A 12,949-nucleotide genomic window follows, 5' to 3' on the forward strand; every position below is an offset into this window, starting at 1 on the left:
TGAACGCTGTGACTTGTGTGAAATCTTTCACCCACAAAAATGCTGAACAATGTTGTGATCAGTGACAATTGTCAAAGCATCAGGGTGTCCGCGGGGTTTTAAAAAGTATTAAAAAGTGATAAATCAAAATGGTCAAATTTAAGGCCATTAAAAGTGTTAAATTTGGTCTCAGAGGTATTATTTTTTTCCAAATTAGGTATTATTTTTTCCAGACTATCAGGTGTCTTATTCTGATTGAAATTCTATCTGCGTTCGTGTTAGTTCGTTTATATGGGCTTTAGCATATCTGGGCACATAATCAAAGATCTTCCGTCTCCGTCTCATGCTGACGTCATATTCAGTGGTCGTTCGGCATCATCTCAGAACACTGCGCGCTCAACAGAAGTGGCTGGCTTACGTTTTATTTTAGACTTGCTTCAAGGCATATCTTCAATGACTGGACAACCATCGTCGTCTTCTTGGACAAATGCAAGTTTTCTAATAGCTGGGTTAACGACCGGTAGTACCGAGGTCCCGTTCAAACCCGGTTCTTGACGCATACAACGCTATGATTTCCGCGAAGCAGAAAACGAGTACGGAATCTCAAAATCCACTCATGTAAATGAAACTTACATTTTAATATGGACAGTCATGGAATTTGTGAAAGCATAAATTAATCAAATCAAATCTCCATATGGACCAGTATCTGTAAATGTTAAGCCGCAAAAGTTGTTTGAAATATGAATCTGTGTTCTGCGCGTCTCTGTGTGAATTAATGAATGACAGAGACGTGCAGGTTTATTTACTACATAGACTGAAGCGCATGACGCTTGCATTAATTTCAGCATCTGTTGTATTCTCCTGTCAAAATAATCGAGTTAATTTAGAATTATTCATATTCACTTTCGAAAAAGCAGAAGACATACCGGTTTCTCCGGTAGTGGGCGGAGCTAATGGGCAAATAGAAATTTCAAAATGACAAATATGCATTCATTAGGTCTAAAAGAAAATTTTTACATAAGGGCATTGTGCTAGAAATATTACTATTATTAATAAAATGTATGTGATACTGCTACCACTGTTGCAAAAAAATAAAAAACTTTATTTAAAAAAAAATAAATGTCAATATTTCTCCCATGTTTTAATTTTAATAGCAAATCCCCTTTATTTACCAAACATAAAATGTGTTTAAATTTGATAAATTAAAAGACAAATTAAATTTGGGTGAAACTTGTTTACTGTTTTTCATAATTATATAACTTGTAGAAAAACTTTAAACACAATTCTAAATAAGTATAAAGAATGGCATTGGTTTTATTTTTAGTGCTAAAAAGTTATTTTTTTTTTTATTACCAAATTTTTGTGTTTTGCTTTGTTACCGAAATTGGTACCGAGAATCGTGGATTTTCACTGGTATCGGTACCGAATACTGAAATATTGGTACCGTGACAACACTAACAGGCAGGCTTATTGTTCGGTCTATCCATTTTCTCCATTGCACATTTTATGGTATTTGATTTATTTTTATTTACTAAGTGAAATAAATGTGCAATATGCTGTCAACATCAGTCTCTAAATCTATTATTTTTTGTATGTTATATATGTCAAAATCTGTGTAAATAATAGAAAGGTCGCTGATTAACACTTGCAATTCAGTGTCGTGATGGTTTTAAAAAATATTCTGAAGGTAGTGAAAAAGGTATTAAAAAGTAGTAAATTTAACTTAAGGATTGCTGTATATACCCTGAGCATCCACTTGCCGCTTGTGGTTCATGTGTCTTTTTGCAGTGAAATCTACAAAGTAAATGTAAGAATAACTTTTAAACTTTTTAAACATATACACCCACACACACACAAGTGGTTTTTGGGAGATGGCGGGACAACTGATATATACACCTAACTGTTATAAAGAGGGTTTTTTTCATAGACTCACAGAAAAGATCACAAGTGCCTCAGAAAGAGAAAGATCAGTGTAAAGGGCAAGTGGCAAAAGACTTGTAATAAATCCTAAGTGGAATGATGGCTATGCATTGGAGACATTAGCCTTGTGGAAAATAGTGCCCTCTGGTGGACATTGAGGATGATTTAGGATTAAAATGAACATCGAGTCAAAATACGCCAATCATAAGTGAACATCATATTTAAAGAAGTTTGGCTTTGTAACACTTTTATTTTATTAAATTTGGTTTAAATTTGACTTTTTAATGTCTTTTAGAAGCTTCTTGTACTCAAGGCTGCATTTCTTTGGTAAAAAAAGTAATACAGGGAAAAAAGTAATATTGTGAAATTTTAAAATAAATTTAAAATAGATTTCCTATAATAATTTTCCACTTTGATACATTTTAAATGTAATTACTCCAGTCCACAGTGTCACATGATCCTTCAGAAACCATTACTGATCACTGTGGACATTGTGAACAAAAACAACAAAAATCAAGTAAATTCTATTCAGATATATCACACCACTTCTCTACGGTGTTGTGCTTATTTGAGGTGTTGAGTGTAGTGCTGTTTACCTGACCTTATTTAAACCCTCTCTTTGTCCAGCACCATATGGAAAAGGAGGAAATGGAAGGAGGGGTTCGAGGTAATTATCACCTGGACTTTAATGACCATTCCTCAGTTTCTAAAGCACACCCACTGTCAACACCTGACCATGAGCAAATGTCATGCAGAACTGGGATCAACCCTGAAGACTGTGACACCGAGATGATGGTTAATACTGATGATTGAGAGAGAGATTGTTTTAACAGACATCAGTTTTATTTGTTTTAAATTCTCACTTTCATGTTCTGTCATAATTTGCATGTGCTATACTTTCTATAGGGGGTGAATTCAGGTTAATTGGGACACTTTTTGGCCCAGTTATCCTGAATTAACCCTATTTTTTCTTAACAAGTCACTCATATGTTATCATGATTGGCCAGCAAAGTGCATTAGCCATGTCCTCATTTTTTTGTCAAAAGTTTTTAAAAGTTTCAATAGGTTCCTCACAGTTTTGAAGAATAGAGCATCTGGAAAAGCAAACTAAAATGTTAACTATTTGCTTCATTATTTATCCAACTAAATTAGATTTTCCAATTGTTGGCATTTTATGACAGGAATAAAACCTCTGGTGTGTTGTAAGGTATGAATGTGCAAGGTCTTTATATGTAAACAGACTAAGGTCTAGCAATATTATTTTGTGTATGCCACTTTTTTACTTTTTGTTTCTGATGCAATGACATTTAAACATTAAAGTGTGTGTTAAGTGTTTAAAGTGTCCAAATGCCTTTTGGACCCACCAGAGAATGTGGATTCGTATGTATACACACACACAAGATTATACAAAAATAAAAATACAGTTAAACTCATTCAAACTTTATTTTGTAATTTAGGCATACAAATAGAACTAGGAAAAAATATAGATCATTATTCAACTTCACTAAGCATAGTCAGGATAAAGCAAAAACAATCTAAACTTCTTTGTCAGTCATAAACACTAAGAAGTTTTACATTTTAAACTACGCTTTGGTTTGTCTCTTTTTGTCTAACAGGTCTTCCAATGCAGTCATAAAATGTACAGTGCTTCCATCATCTTCAGAGCAAAGTTGCTGATTAATGCAGACATCACAATCTTCATGCAAACTTTGTCTAACAAGTTGTTTTTCTCTTTATTCTCAGAATACTGCTCTTCCGCTAAGGTCAAAGTAAGAGCCCTGGCCATGAGCATGGGCATGCTGTGGCTGTCTATAAATATGCCTCAGGGGTAAATGCAGGGAGGACCGAGGATCCTGACAAAGACGGAGTGGGTAGGGAGGAAAAGGGTTATAAAGGGATGGGGGGGGAGCAGAGGAGGAGAGAGAGGAATCAAGAGAAGGGAGTAATGAAGGGTGCAGTACCATATCTGGCAGATAGGGGGCAGTGGAACTGAGCTGCGAGAAGGTGCCTATCTCAGTGGGAGCTACAGCAGGATATGCGTTTGAAGAGGAAGGGCATTGTGGATGGGTCGAGGCTTGAGGAACCTGGGGATTAAACTGAGATAGTAACTGGGAGGTACTTGCGGTTTGGATTGGGGGAAAAGACTGGGAGGTAATCTGACAGGGGTTTGCCGTTTGGGGTGGCATGTGATGGAAAGAGGGATTAGGGTAGGACTGGGAAAATGTAGATTGAATTTGAGTTGTATTCGGGATCGCAGGGACACTATGAAAAGAGCTAGATGAGGGCAGAGTCAGACTCTGGAGAGGATGTGGACCAGATGGGATAGGAGTTGAGAAGGGGTAGGAAGTGTGAGAGGTGAGAGTTGGTGCAGGGTTTTGGAGAGACCCAGGATTGGTGTGTTTGGGTAGAGATGCAGGGAATGAAGGGACTTGATATGCTGTTGTAGGCTGCAGTGTGTTGGGAATGGATTGCATTGGGCCTTGATGGATAACATTGGTGGAAGGCAATGAAAAGTATCCAGTTGTTGGATGAATTGCGGTACCCAAGTTGTGGCTATGGTTCTGTTGAACAGGGGGAAAGGGGAAACCCATTGGGTTTGGATTGGAAGGTGTTGGCTGTGCTGCCGGAGGGAAGGGGAATGCGGTTGGAGTTGTATTTGGGTCAGAAGGGGTGGGAATTTGGTTTGGGTTGCACTGTGGCACTGGCTGAAAGGGTAGAACAGATTGGGGTAGACTTTGACATGGAGGGGATGTTGGATCGGGGTCATTTGAGGATTGCACCGGAGGGAAGGGAAAGGCAGTTTGGGTTGGGTTTTGGACCGCAGGAGTCACTTCGTCGGATGAGTGTAATCCTCCATCATCCACTTGATTTTGGCCAGGGTCAATGGTTAACCCAGAACTTTGACAAGAAGAGGAGGGGATAGACTGGAAAGGTGGATTTGTAGGTGTATGGGGGCTTAGGTTGTCCTGGGATTGGTCTGTTGGGAGAAGAGAGTGGTAGGATGATGAGGGGAGAAGGTGCGGAGAGCTGGAGTGAGAGATGGGAGGGTATGAAGAGCCTGGGGGAGAGGTTGTAGAGGTATTTAGATTAGGAAAGTCTGATGAAGGCATAGAGGAATATGTGGACATAGAGGGTTGTGATGAAACCATTGAAGACTGGGGAAGCTGAAGGTCAGAGTTCTGTGTGGAGGACACCATGGAATAGATGGAAGATGACTGAGGCACTGATGCATGAGCTGAGCTGAGCTGACGAGTTGGGAAAGTTGATGTATATCCAGAAAGGCCCATCATTTGTCCAGACCTGTAACAAAAAGTAAGACTATCTTTGATAAATATGCCCCAAAACATTGAAAGCTGCTGTTAACGAAGCCAGGAGGTTACAGCACTTACCCATCCATCAGTGTGTCATTTACATTGTTTTCAGAGGATGTCTGTTGTTGACTCTCCATTGAGGAAATCTCAGAGGTCAAGAATTCTAGGGGCTGGTCAGAGACTGTCTGATCTGGAAGGGATGGAACTTCTGTATGAAAACCTGAGTCTGTTATTGGGAGGGCGGAGTTTATAATGGAGAGGGCGGAGTTTGGAATTTCCACCGACTGTGGTAGGAGCTCAGTAGAATCACATGGGTCACATGACTCTGAAAGAGGAATAAAGAGAGAATAGTGTCATAAAGCAAGAAAGCAATGTTTGGGAAACCAAGTACATTTTTAGTAAAGTATTGTTTCGGGATAAGAGTAAATGTATATTTAAAAAAAAAAAAAACTGGTAACATCTCATGCATTTTTTTTAATGTTTCATTTATGTCTTGGTTTTGTAAAGTCATAGATTCTGATGTAAACAAGACATCAGTATCCTCACCAATATCCAAACATTCATCTTGATTGGAAGGGATTTTCCTCTTCAGTCTTGCCTCTCTTTGTCTGAGGAAAACAACAGAAAACTTATATTGTGTTCTCAGTCCAGATGTCTAAGGATGTTTTTGTGTTTAAGCAAGAAATGATTTGGCTACTATTAGTTAATTATTAAGTTATATTGGTTTATCAGATTTAACTTACTTTTTGCAGTTCATGCCATTCTCTCTAAAGCCTTTCGCAAAAGGATTTGAGTTAATCTTCAGTTCAGTAATCTAGGAGAAAACAAGAGTTGAAAAAAAAAACACTAGTTAGTTTATTAGTTGCACTAATTGAATATATATATAGAGAGAGAGAGAGAAAGGTATTTTTCTTTCACCTTGCTGTTCTGGTATGCAGTGACTGTAATAAACTGTGTTTCGGGGAAGGTGAAAGAGTGCTGGGCTCTTCCCCACATCAGCACATCACGGGCTTCGATCACATGGACTCGTGGCTGGTAGCGATGCAGAGAGTGGAGAATGATCTTTAGGGGAAAGAGATGGAAACCACCGTCAAAGCTGTGGTATTGCTGAGGTACTGAGGAATTATTTAACAAAGACATAATGGCAAAACCTAAATTACACTTCAAAATAACTTATTATTATGTAATGAACCAAAATGTTATGTTTAAGAGTTCAAATCTAGACACTAAAATTACACAATATCAAAAGTGCCATATATATATATATGGCATTAATGTGAGAATAATGAATATAAGTACTTATAAATAGCCAATATGCATGCTAATAAGTAACTAGTTAATAGTGAGGGCTAAAGTGTAACCCAAATTTGAATACTGATATTGAAAGACACATTTAACTCACATATCCTTGTGCATCCAGAGTGTTATTGGTGAGTTTGGCTCGGTGGAAGGATATGGTGCGGTTCTGCCAGTGATCTCCAGTCGCAGGAGAGTCCGGGTGGATGAAGACACGGTCCGGCAGCCGAGCCTCCGCTCCTCCAACCACCTGCCAGCTGTTGTCTTGAAATCGATAGCGAGAGGAATCAACAGGTACAATGTCTAAAAGAAGAATGTAACGCAGTGATGGGTTCAGCCCTGACAGCTTCACTCGCAGCTGTGGAAACATTCTCCTGAAAGAAAAGAGGTTAAAAATATGAAAAGTTAGCAGACTGGTCAAAATGTTCCAAACTAGCATTTTTCAGATGCAATATAGACTATTTCTTTCAATACTCCAAATGTGCTCACCTGCCCTTCTTAGTCACGATCATCTCCGTGCCAACTGTGCTGAACTGTTTCCACAGCGATGCATTCTCAAGCTCCATCTTGACGTTGTCCTGTGGAGCCCCGGGAGTCTCTGCAGTGGCAGGAGGGGGCTGCAGCAGTCGAGGGGGAAGCCCACGAGCTGACATCTCACACGTAGTAGGATACAGTGGCACATGTGCTGCGGGTTCATGTTCTAGAAGAGATGAGCACGCAGACAGTGACATCTGTATGTTAGAATTTACACTTATTGGCCTTGATTGTTCCATGAAGAGCCTTTAACATCCATGAAATGTATCCAGATAAAAAAGGTTCTTTAGACTGTTAAAATGTATTTCACACTTCTTTAAAGAACTGCTAACTGAAAGGATGCTTGGCGAACCAAAAATGGTGGTTCTATGGCATCATTACAAACCCCCTCCTTTCTGGAACCTTTATTTTTCAGAACATGATAATTTTGTGAAGTTTTGAAGTACATAACTATGACTTTGAGTTTTCTATCAGTGAAATGTGCAAGAAAAGTCTTCTAATGTACTTTTAGTCTCTATAAAATATTTGAGACTTCATTCTTCTTAGCACTCATTATACATCTTATATTCTTAAAAATAAAGGTTCTTTATTGGCATTTTTTGGTTCTTTGAAGAACCTTTAACATCCATAGAATAATTCCTTTAATAAAAAGCTTTTTTATAGCGGACAAAAATGGTTCTTTTAAGACCTGTTCTTCAAAAACATTCTAAAAATAAAACCTGCAAATGCATCTCTCATTTTCTTTTAGTTTAACTTAATAAAACTAATATGTAGACTATACAGTCCTTAAAAAAAAAAGAATCATAATGACAACTTTAAAAATAATGGATAGAACTTTAAAAGCAAAAATAAAACAGAAAATGCAAAAATAAATACTAATACAAATATAAAAATATTTGGGGAACCAAAATGTTTCTCCTATGGCATCACAGAAGAACAGTAGAAACTTTAATTTTAGGAGTAAAATGTCTGCAAGCACTTACATACTAACTTATTTAAAAAATCTCTGCATTTACACTCACATGCTAAATAAAATTCATGCTTCTTTCTATGATTTTTCCATCGATTGCAGACAGTGAACATCTCTCTTACCTCTATAATAGCAGTCGCTCAGTCTCTGAGGTCCCAGGGCCAAACTAGGGTACATTTCCACACCCAGCATGTTTTTTGTCCTTGCTTCACCTCTAGGTTTATCAGTGTCAACTCAACACCTCGCTCACTGAGCTTTCATAATGGAGAAATACTGTTTCAAAGTCTTCTGCTTGTCTTCTTTCCTGCTTCTGAAGACTGTTCCTTTCTGTATCTTCTCTTCTAATGTCTCTGCGTTTGTCTCCTTGTGCATTATATAGGTGAGTGCACCTTCACACGTTTACCAAATGGTGAGGTCTTCACACGTCTTCCCTCTTCTTCTGTTTCTTCACGGTCCATCTTTTGGGCCCAGCATTCCTGCTCTTAACACACGGGCTAAATAAACACTGTCTTACATTGCTTAGCACATCAAACCTAAAACATCAGTGTATGTTAATGTATGTGATGTTACTTTCAAACAGCTAAAGCTGTAAGAAAAATCCAAAGCTAGTAGTTTTTAGATACTGATTTGTATTAACTAGTTCCTGCTTTGACAGGTATATGTGGATCTCTCTACATTTTACTGATCTGCATCACATTGTACCCACAGAAAAAAAAAAAAAAAAAAAAAAAAATATATATATATATATATATATATATATATATATATATATATATATATATATATATATATATATATATATATATATATATAGACAGTCTTAGACAGTCAATGGAGACTGTCACTGAAATATTTCACCTTTCAGATGTTTCTTCTAGAAAAAGGCCCTAGTAATTTCATAAATGATAAAAAAATTGTTAGCCTGAATGAACTAAGTCGCTTTGGATAAAAGCGTCTCCTAAATGCATACATTTAATTTATTTTTTTAGTTATATATATATATATATATGTATAATATATATATATTATATAATATTATATGTATACATATTACACACACAGGAGCTAGAACAGGCAAACGACTATACAGTTAAAAAAAACAGTGAAATTGTATGTATTTTTATTAATTCATGGTACACGTATTACATAAATTAGAAATAAATTAGTTTTAAAATAATTCAGTTTGTTAAAACTAGTTAACGCTTTAGCTATCATGCTAGAAATAAAAATTTTTTAGAGCATATATTAACCTGGATTAATGATCATTTATAGATTATATTATGTTCATTTGAATTCACATTTGTACATAATACACTAATAACTAATGTTGATTAAAAAATATATATCTTGAAATTAACCTATATGAATAAATTCTTTAAAACTATTATTTTGATCCATGTTATGCATTACACTAATATAAGAAAACTGAGCCATGATTTAAATATTATATTATATTATATTATATAATATTATATTATATTATATTATATTATATTATATTATATTATATTATATTATATTATATTATATTATATTATATTATATTATATTATAATAGTACAGTATTCCAATAACCCCATAGGACAAGTGTTTAGAAAATGCATGGATATTTATTTACTTATTTTTTTTTTTTATATATATATATATATATATATATATATATGTGTGTGTGTGTGTGTGTGTGTGTGTGTGTGTGTGTGTGTGTGTGTGTGTGTGTGTTGGTGGGTTATGTTTTGAGAGAGCATGTGCTTGACTCGCTCACAACCTGATTCTCACGGATCGAACTGCTGACTGAGCTGGTGTCAGGTTGGTTTTTCTCCCACAATGAGAAGAAAGAGGAAGGTCACACTGAAAATGCTTTGTGAATGAATGCCACTTACATGATGTAATGGCACAACTGTATATGGACTGTCTGAACCACTTCCGCTTGCCATATTTGGTTTTACAGTTGACCGGATGAGGAACACTAGATCTATCATTAGGTAATACTAAGAGGATTTGATGTCTAGTTTAATGTTGGCCTTTGCCCTCAGCTCTGTTCTTCTCTCTCAGTTGGTGGTGAGGGTGGGCTTGCAGGTGGAGGCGTTTGACGGACAGTTTGGTCACTGCTGCAGTTTGGTCTCTTAGGTAAACACTGACGTTCAGACACCATCCAAATGTCTTTTGACAGTTTAACATATGTTTCAGATGATGTTTGTTGAGCAGGACATTATAAAAGCACTGCATATTTTTGTAGGATGACCCTTAAGTTCACATCACCCTTTTCCTTCAACAAAAACCCAAAAGGATTTTCCAGTGGCTTTTCGATTATTAAGAAAATTTATAATTCGTACATGTTTTACACAGTCTAAGAGACTAAATTATGGAAGCCCATTTCCAACACTAAATAAAAAATAAAACAAGGTAGTTGCAACTTTTTTTATCACAATTTTGACTTTATAACACATGTGTAACTCACATTTCACTCACTAAGGCACATGTGCTGTGATGATGTGGCAACAAAATGATTTGATTTTATTTGATTCGACAATTGCAGGTTTATATCAGAAAAAAATTAGAAATTGTAAGATAAAAAGTCACAATTACCTTGTTTTATTTCTTATTTTGTGGCAGAAATGGGCTTCCATACTGAGTACAATCACCAGAAATTAAAAGTTAAATGTGTGTTATAAACAAACTACACTTTGGTCGCATGATCTCTTGAACTCTTTCAGTCTTTATTGTAAAACCGTCCCTGAAAGTTTGAGTTAGAATAGTTAACAAGAGTGTGATTATGAACCCAAAAAGTGATTATGGATTTATATGTTCAACTTGATCACGTTTAATGCCCATTTAACCAAACAACTGCTTTTTTATAGACAAGCAAAGTCTTTATGTAGTAGAATAAAACATGAAAATATCTTAAGCTTGTGTTCACCACGAACCATATTTCATGCATTTAACAAAAAAAAAAAAAAAAATAGGACCAGAAGTGGTAATATGCTATCTTGATTCCAGACATCATCCATGCAGCAATAAGAGACTCATATTCTGATGTTAATACGAGCTCGGAGGGGCAGTTGTTGTTGTAGTTGTTGTTTGCGCTGTGGACTCACAGGCGGGTGATAAAGCGGGGCTGTGAGAGACAGGGGAAGTGGAGGTGTCGCTCTCACAGGGGGGTGGATGTCATTACTGACTACAGCGTGCGTCCGTTTAGAGTTTATAGGGACTGTAAGGCCTAATGGCAGCTAATGTGTTTATGCGAGCCCAGGTGTGTGTCTTTAAGCAACAGTAGCACGACAGGCTCCATTCATGCTACATTAGCGGCAATGAGGCCGTTTAGTGTGAGGAATTGTGCCTTATTTAAATCCGCTTACTGAAAAAGTTGCAAGACCTGGTAATTCCTACAATAGATTTCAATAGAGTTTCATTTGAATGGACCATGGTTCCACAAACCCCTTTTTTTCAAGGTTTTTAAAGTGTTAAGAACATTTGAATAATCTAATGGACCTTTTTTCTACTATATAAAACACTGGAAGTTTTTTCAGATCTGTAATTTTAAGAGCATAAACATACTGTTATTCATATGAATATACAAAAGCATTGGTTACACTTCACACTCACGAACTCTTTTCATTGTGTTCATTTGTTAAAATGTGAACACTATTAATGGAAATGTTGCGACTTGATGAGGGTGAGACAGGCCAGAGGTATATTTATCAGCTAGAAGAAAACATTTTGAAAAACTTTGATTTTCTTATAATGATATTTAATCTGATACTAACACTGGAAGTGTGATTATGGATAGTATATTTTAGGATTCTTTGATTTACTGTACATTATTGAATTATGCTATATTTATAATCAGTTACTGGTGGAAATTGTTGAAAAAAATATTATATTATTAAAATGTACAAGTTTTACCCCAAAGAATAAATAATAATAAAAAAAAATTGAAATGCTATACAGTAAAAAAGTTTCCTTAGCAATATGGTGAAAAACTGTAAATTGTTTAACATCACATCAAAGGTAATTTCACTATAAAATAATCTAAGATGTATGATTCATTCAAATAAAAGCTGAGCTTTACTGAAAAAAACAAATAATAATAATAATGTGTGTGGGGGGGGTGTTGACTCAGGTATTAAAAGAAACAGCACGTAAAATGAATTAAAGGTGAAATTTAAGATAAAAACTGAAATAAGATTTTTTATATAATTTATGTAATTTATTTATAATTTATATAATTTATGGTATAATTCATCATTTAAAGTACATTTCTCAAACTCTCAACCTGCCAATATGACTATACTTAAAAGTGTGTGTGTGTGTGTGTGTTTCAATTATTAAAGTTTTTTAATAAGGCCCAGGTTTTCACCATAAATTTAACAAGATATTGAACGGTAGTTTATAATGTCTGGTTAGTTTGATCTGTTAATTTTTTTTTTAATGGTAACACAATGACAAGATCTCATAGCTTTCGTGATTTAATGTAAACTGCTCAATCATATGGAGTATGAGGAAGTATTTCCCGTGTTTTGATTGTTGTGTGACTATGATCTTCTGTATGACTGTCTGTGCACATGATGCTGCTCGGGTATTCATATCAGGTCTTACTGGAGTTTGCCCAAAGGCTCAATTCCAGTCAAAGTTACTAAAATATGCTCAGTTCATTTTGAGGTCAAAATCTGTTGTATTTGGCAAAGGTGTAGTCTTCAACCTTTACCTCTGTTTAACTAGTCCCACCTTCCAGATTACACATGGGATGGATTCAGATTCAGCCATTAACATTAAGTCAGAAAACATTTGACATTACATCATCATGATGACATGACGGGGAATTTTTTAAGCCATCATGACATGAAAAAAAAGGATATTCTTCAAAATGCATTTCAGTTCTTAGAAAGAGCTTGTCATGCGTTACTCCAACAGCCCTGTGTTATTACTCAAGCAGAAGTGT

General features: G+C 35.8%; 1 protein-coding gene across 1 annotated transcript; it reads right to left on the reverse strand.

Moving 5' to 3' along the window:
- Positions 1-3,318: 3,318 nt before the first annotated feature.
- tbx6 (T-box transcription factor 6) lies at positions 3,319-8,366 on the reverse strand. Its single transcript, XM_026223190.1, has 8 exons — positions 8,133-8,366; positions 6,996-7,206; positions 6,613-6,880; positions 6,129-6,272; positions 5,954-6,024; positions 5,757-5,818; positions 5,289-5,535; positions 3,319-5,199 (listed from the first exon to the last, which is right to left on the reverse strand). The coding sequence occupies exons 1-8, from the start codon at positions 8,200-8,202 to the stop codon at positions 3,639-3,641; spliced, it is 2,634 nt and encodes an 877-aa protein (XP_026078975.1). The 5' UTR covers positions 8,203-8,366; the 3' UTR covers positions 3,319-3,638.
- Positions 8,367-12,949: the final 4,583 nt, after the last annotated feature.

Source organism: Carassius auratus, chromosome 37, assembly GCF_003368295.1.
Source record: "Carassius auratus strain Wakin chromosome 37, ASM336829v1, whole genome shotgun sequence".
In the NCBI taxonomy this organism is placed as follows: Eukaryota; Metazoa; Chordata; class Actinopteri; order Cypriniformes; family Cyprinidae; genus Carassius; species Carassius auratus.

What these genes read in the sequence shown, in the direction of transcription:
- tbx6 (XM_026223190.1), bottom strand. Translation starts at nt 8,202, where the DNA reads ATGCTGGGTGTGGAAATGTACCCTAGTTTGGCCCTGGGACCTCAGAGA. An exon ending in GAGCGACTGCTATTATAGAG is followed by an intron (nt 7,207 to 8,132) that starts GTAAGAGAGATG and finishes CATCTCTTCTAG; the next exon opens with AACATGAACCCGCAGCACAT. An exon ending in CTGCATACCAGAACAGCAAG is followed by an intron (nt 6,025 to 6,128) that starts GTGAAAGAAAAA and finishes GTTTTCTCCTAG; the next exon opens with ATTACTGAACTGAAGATTAA.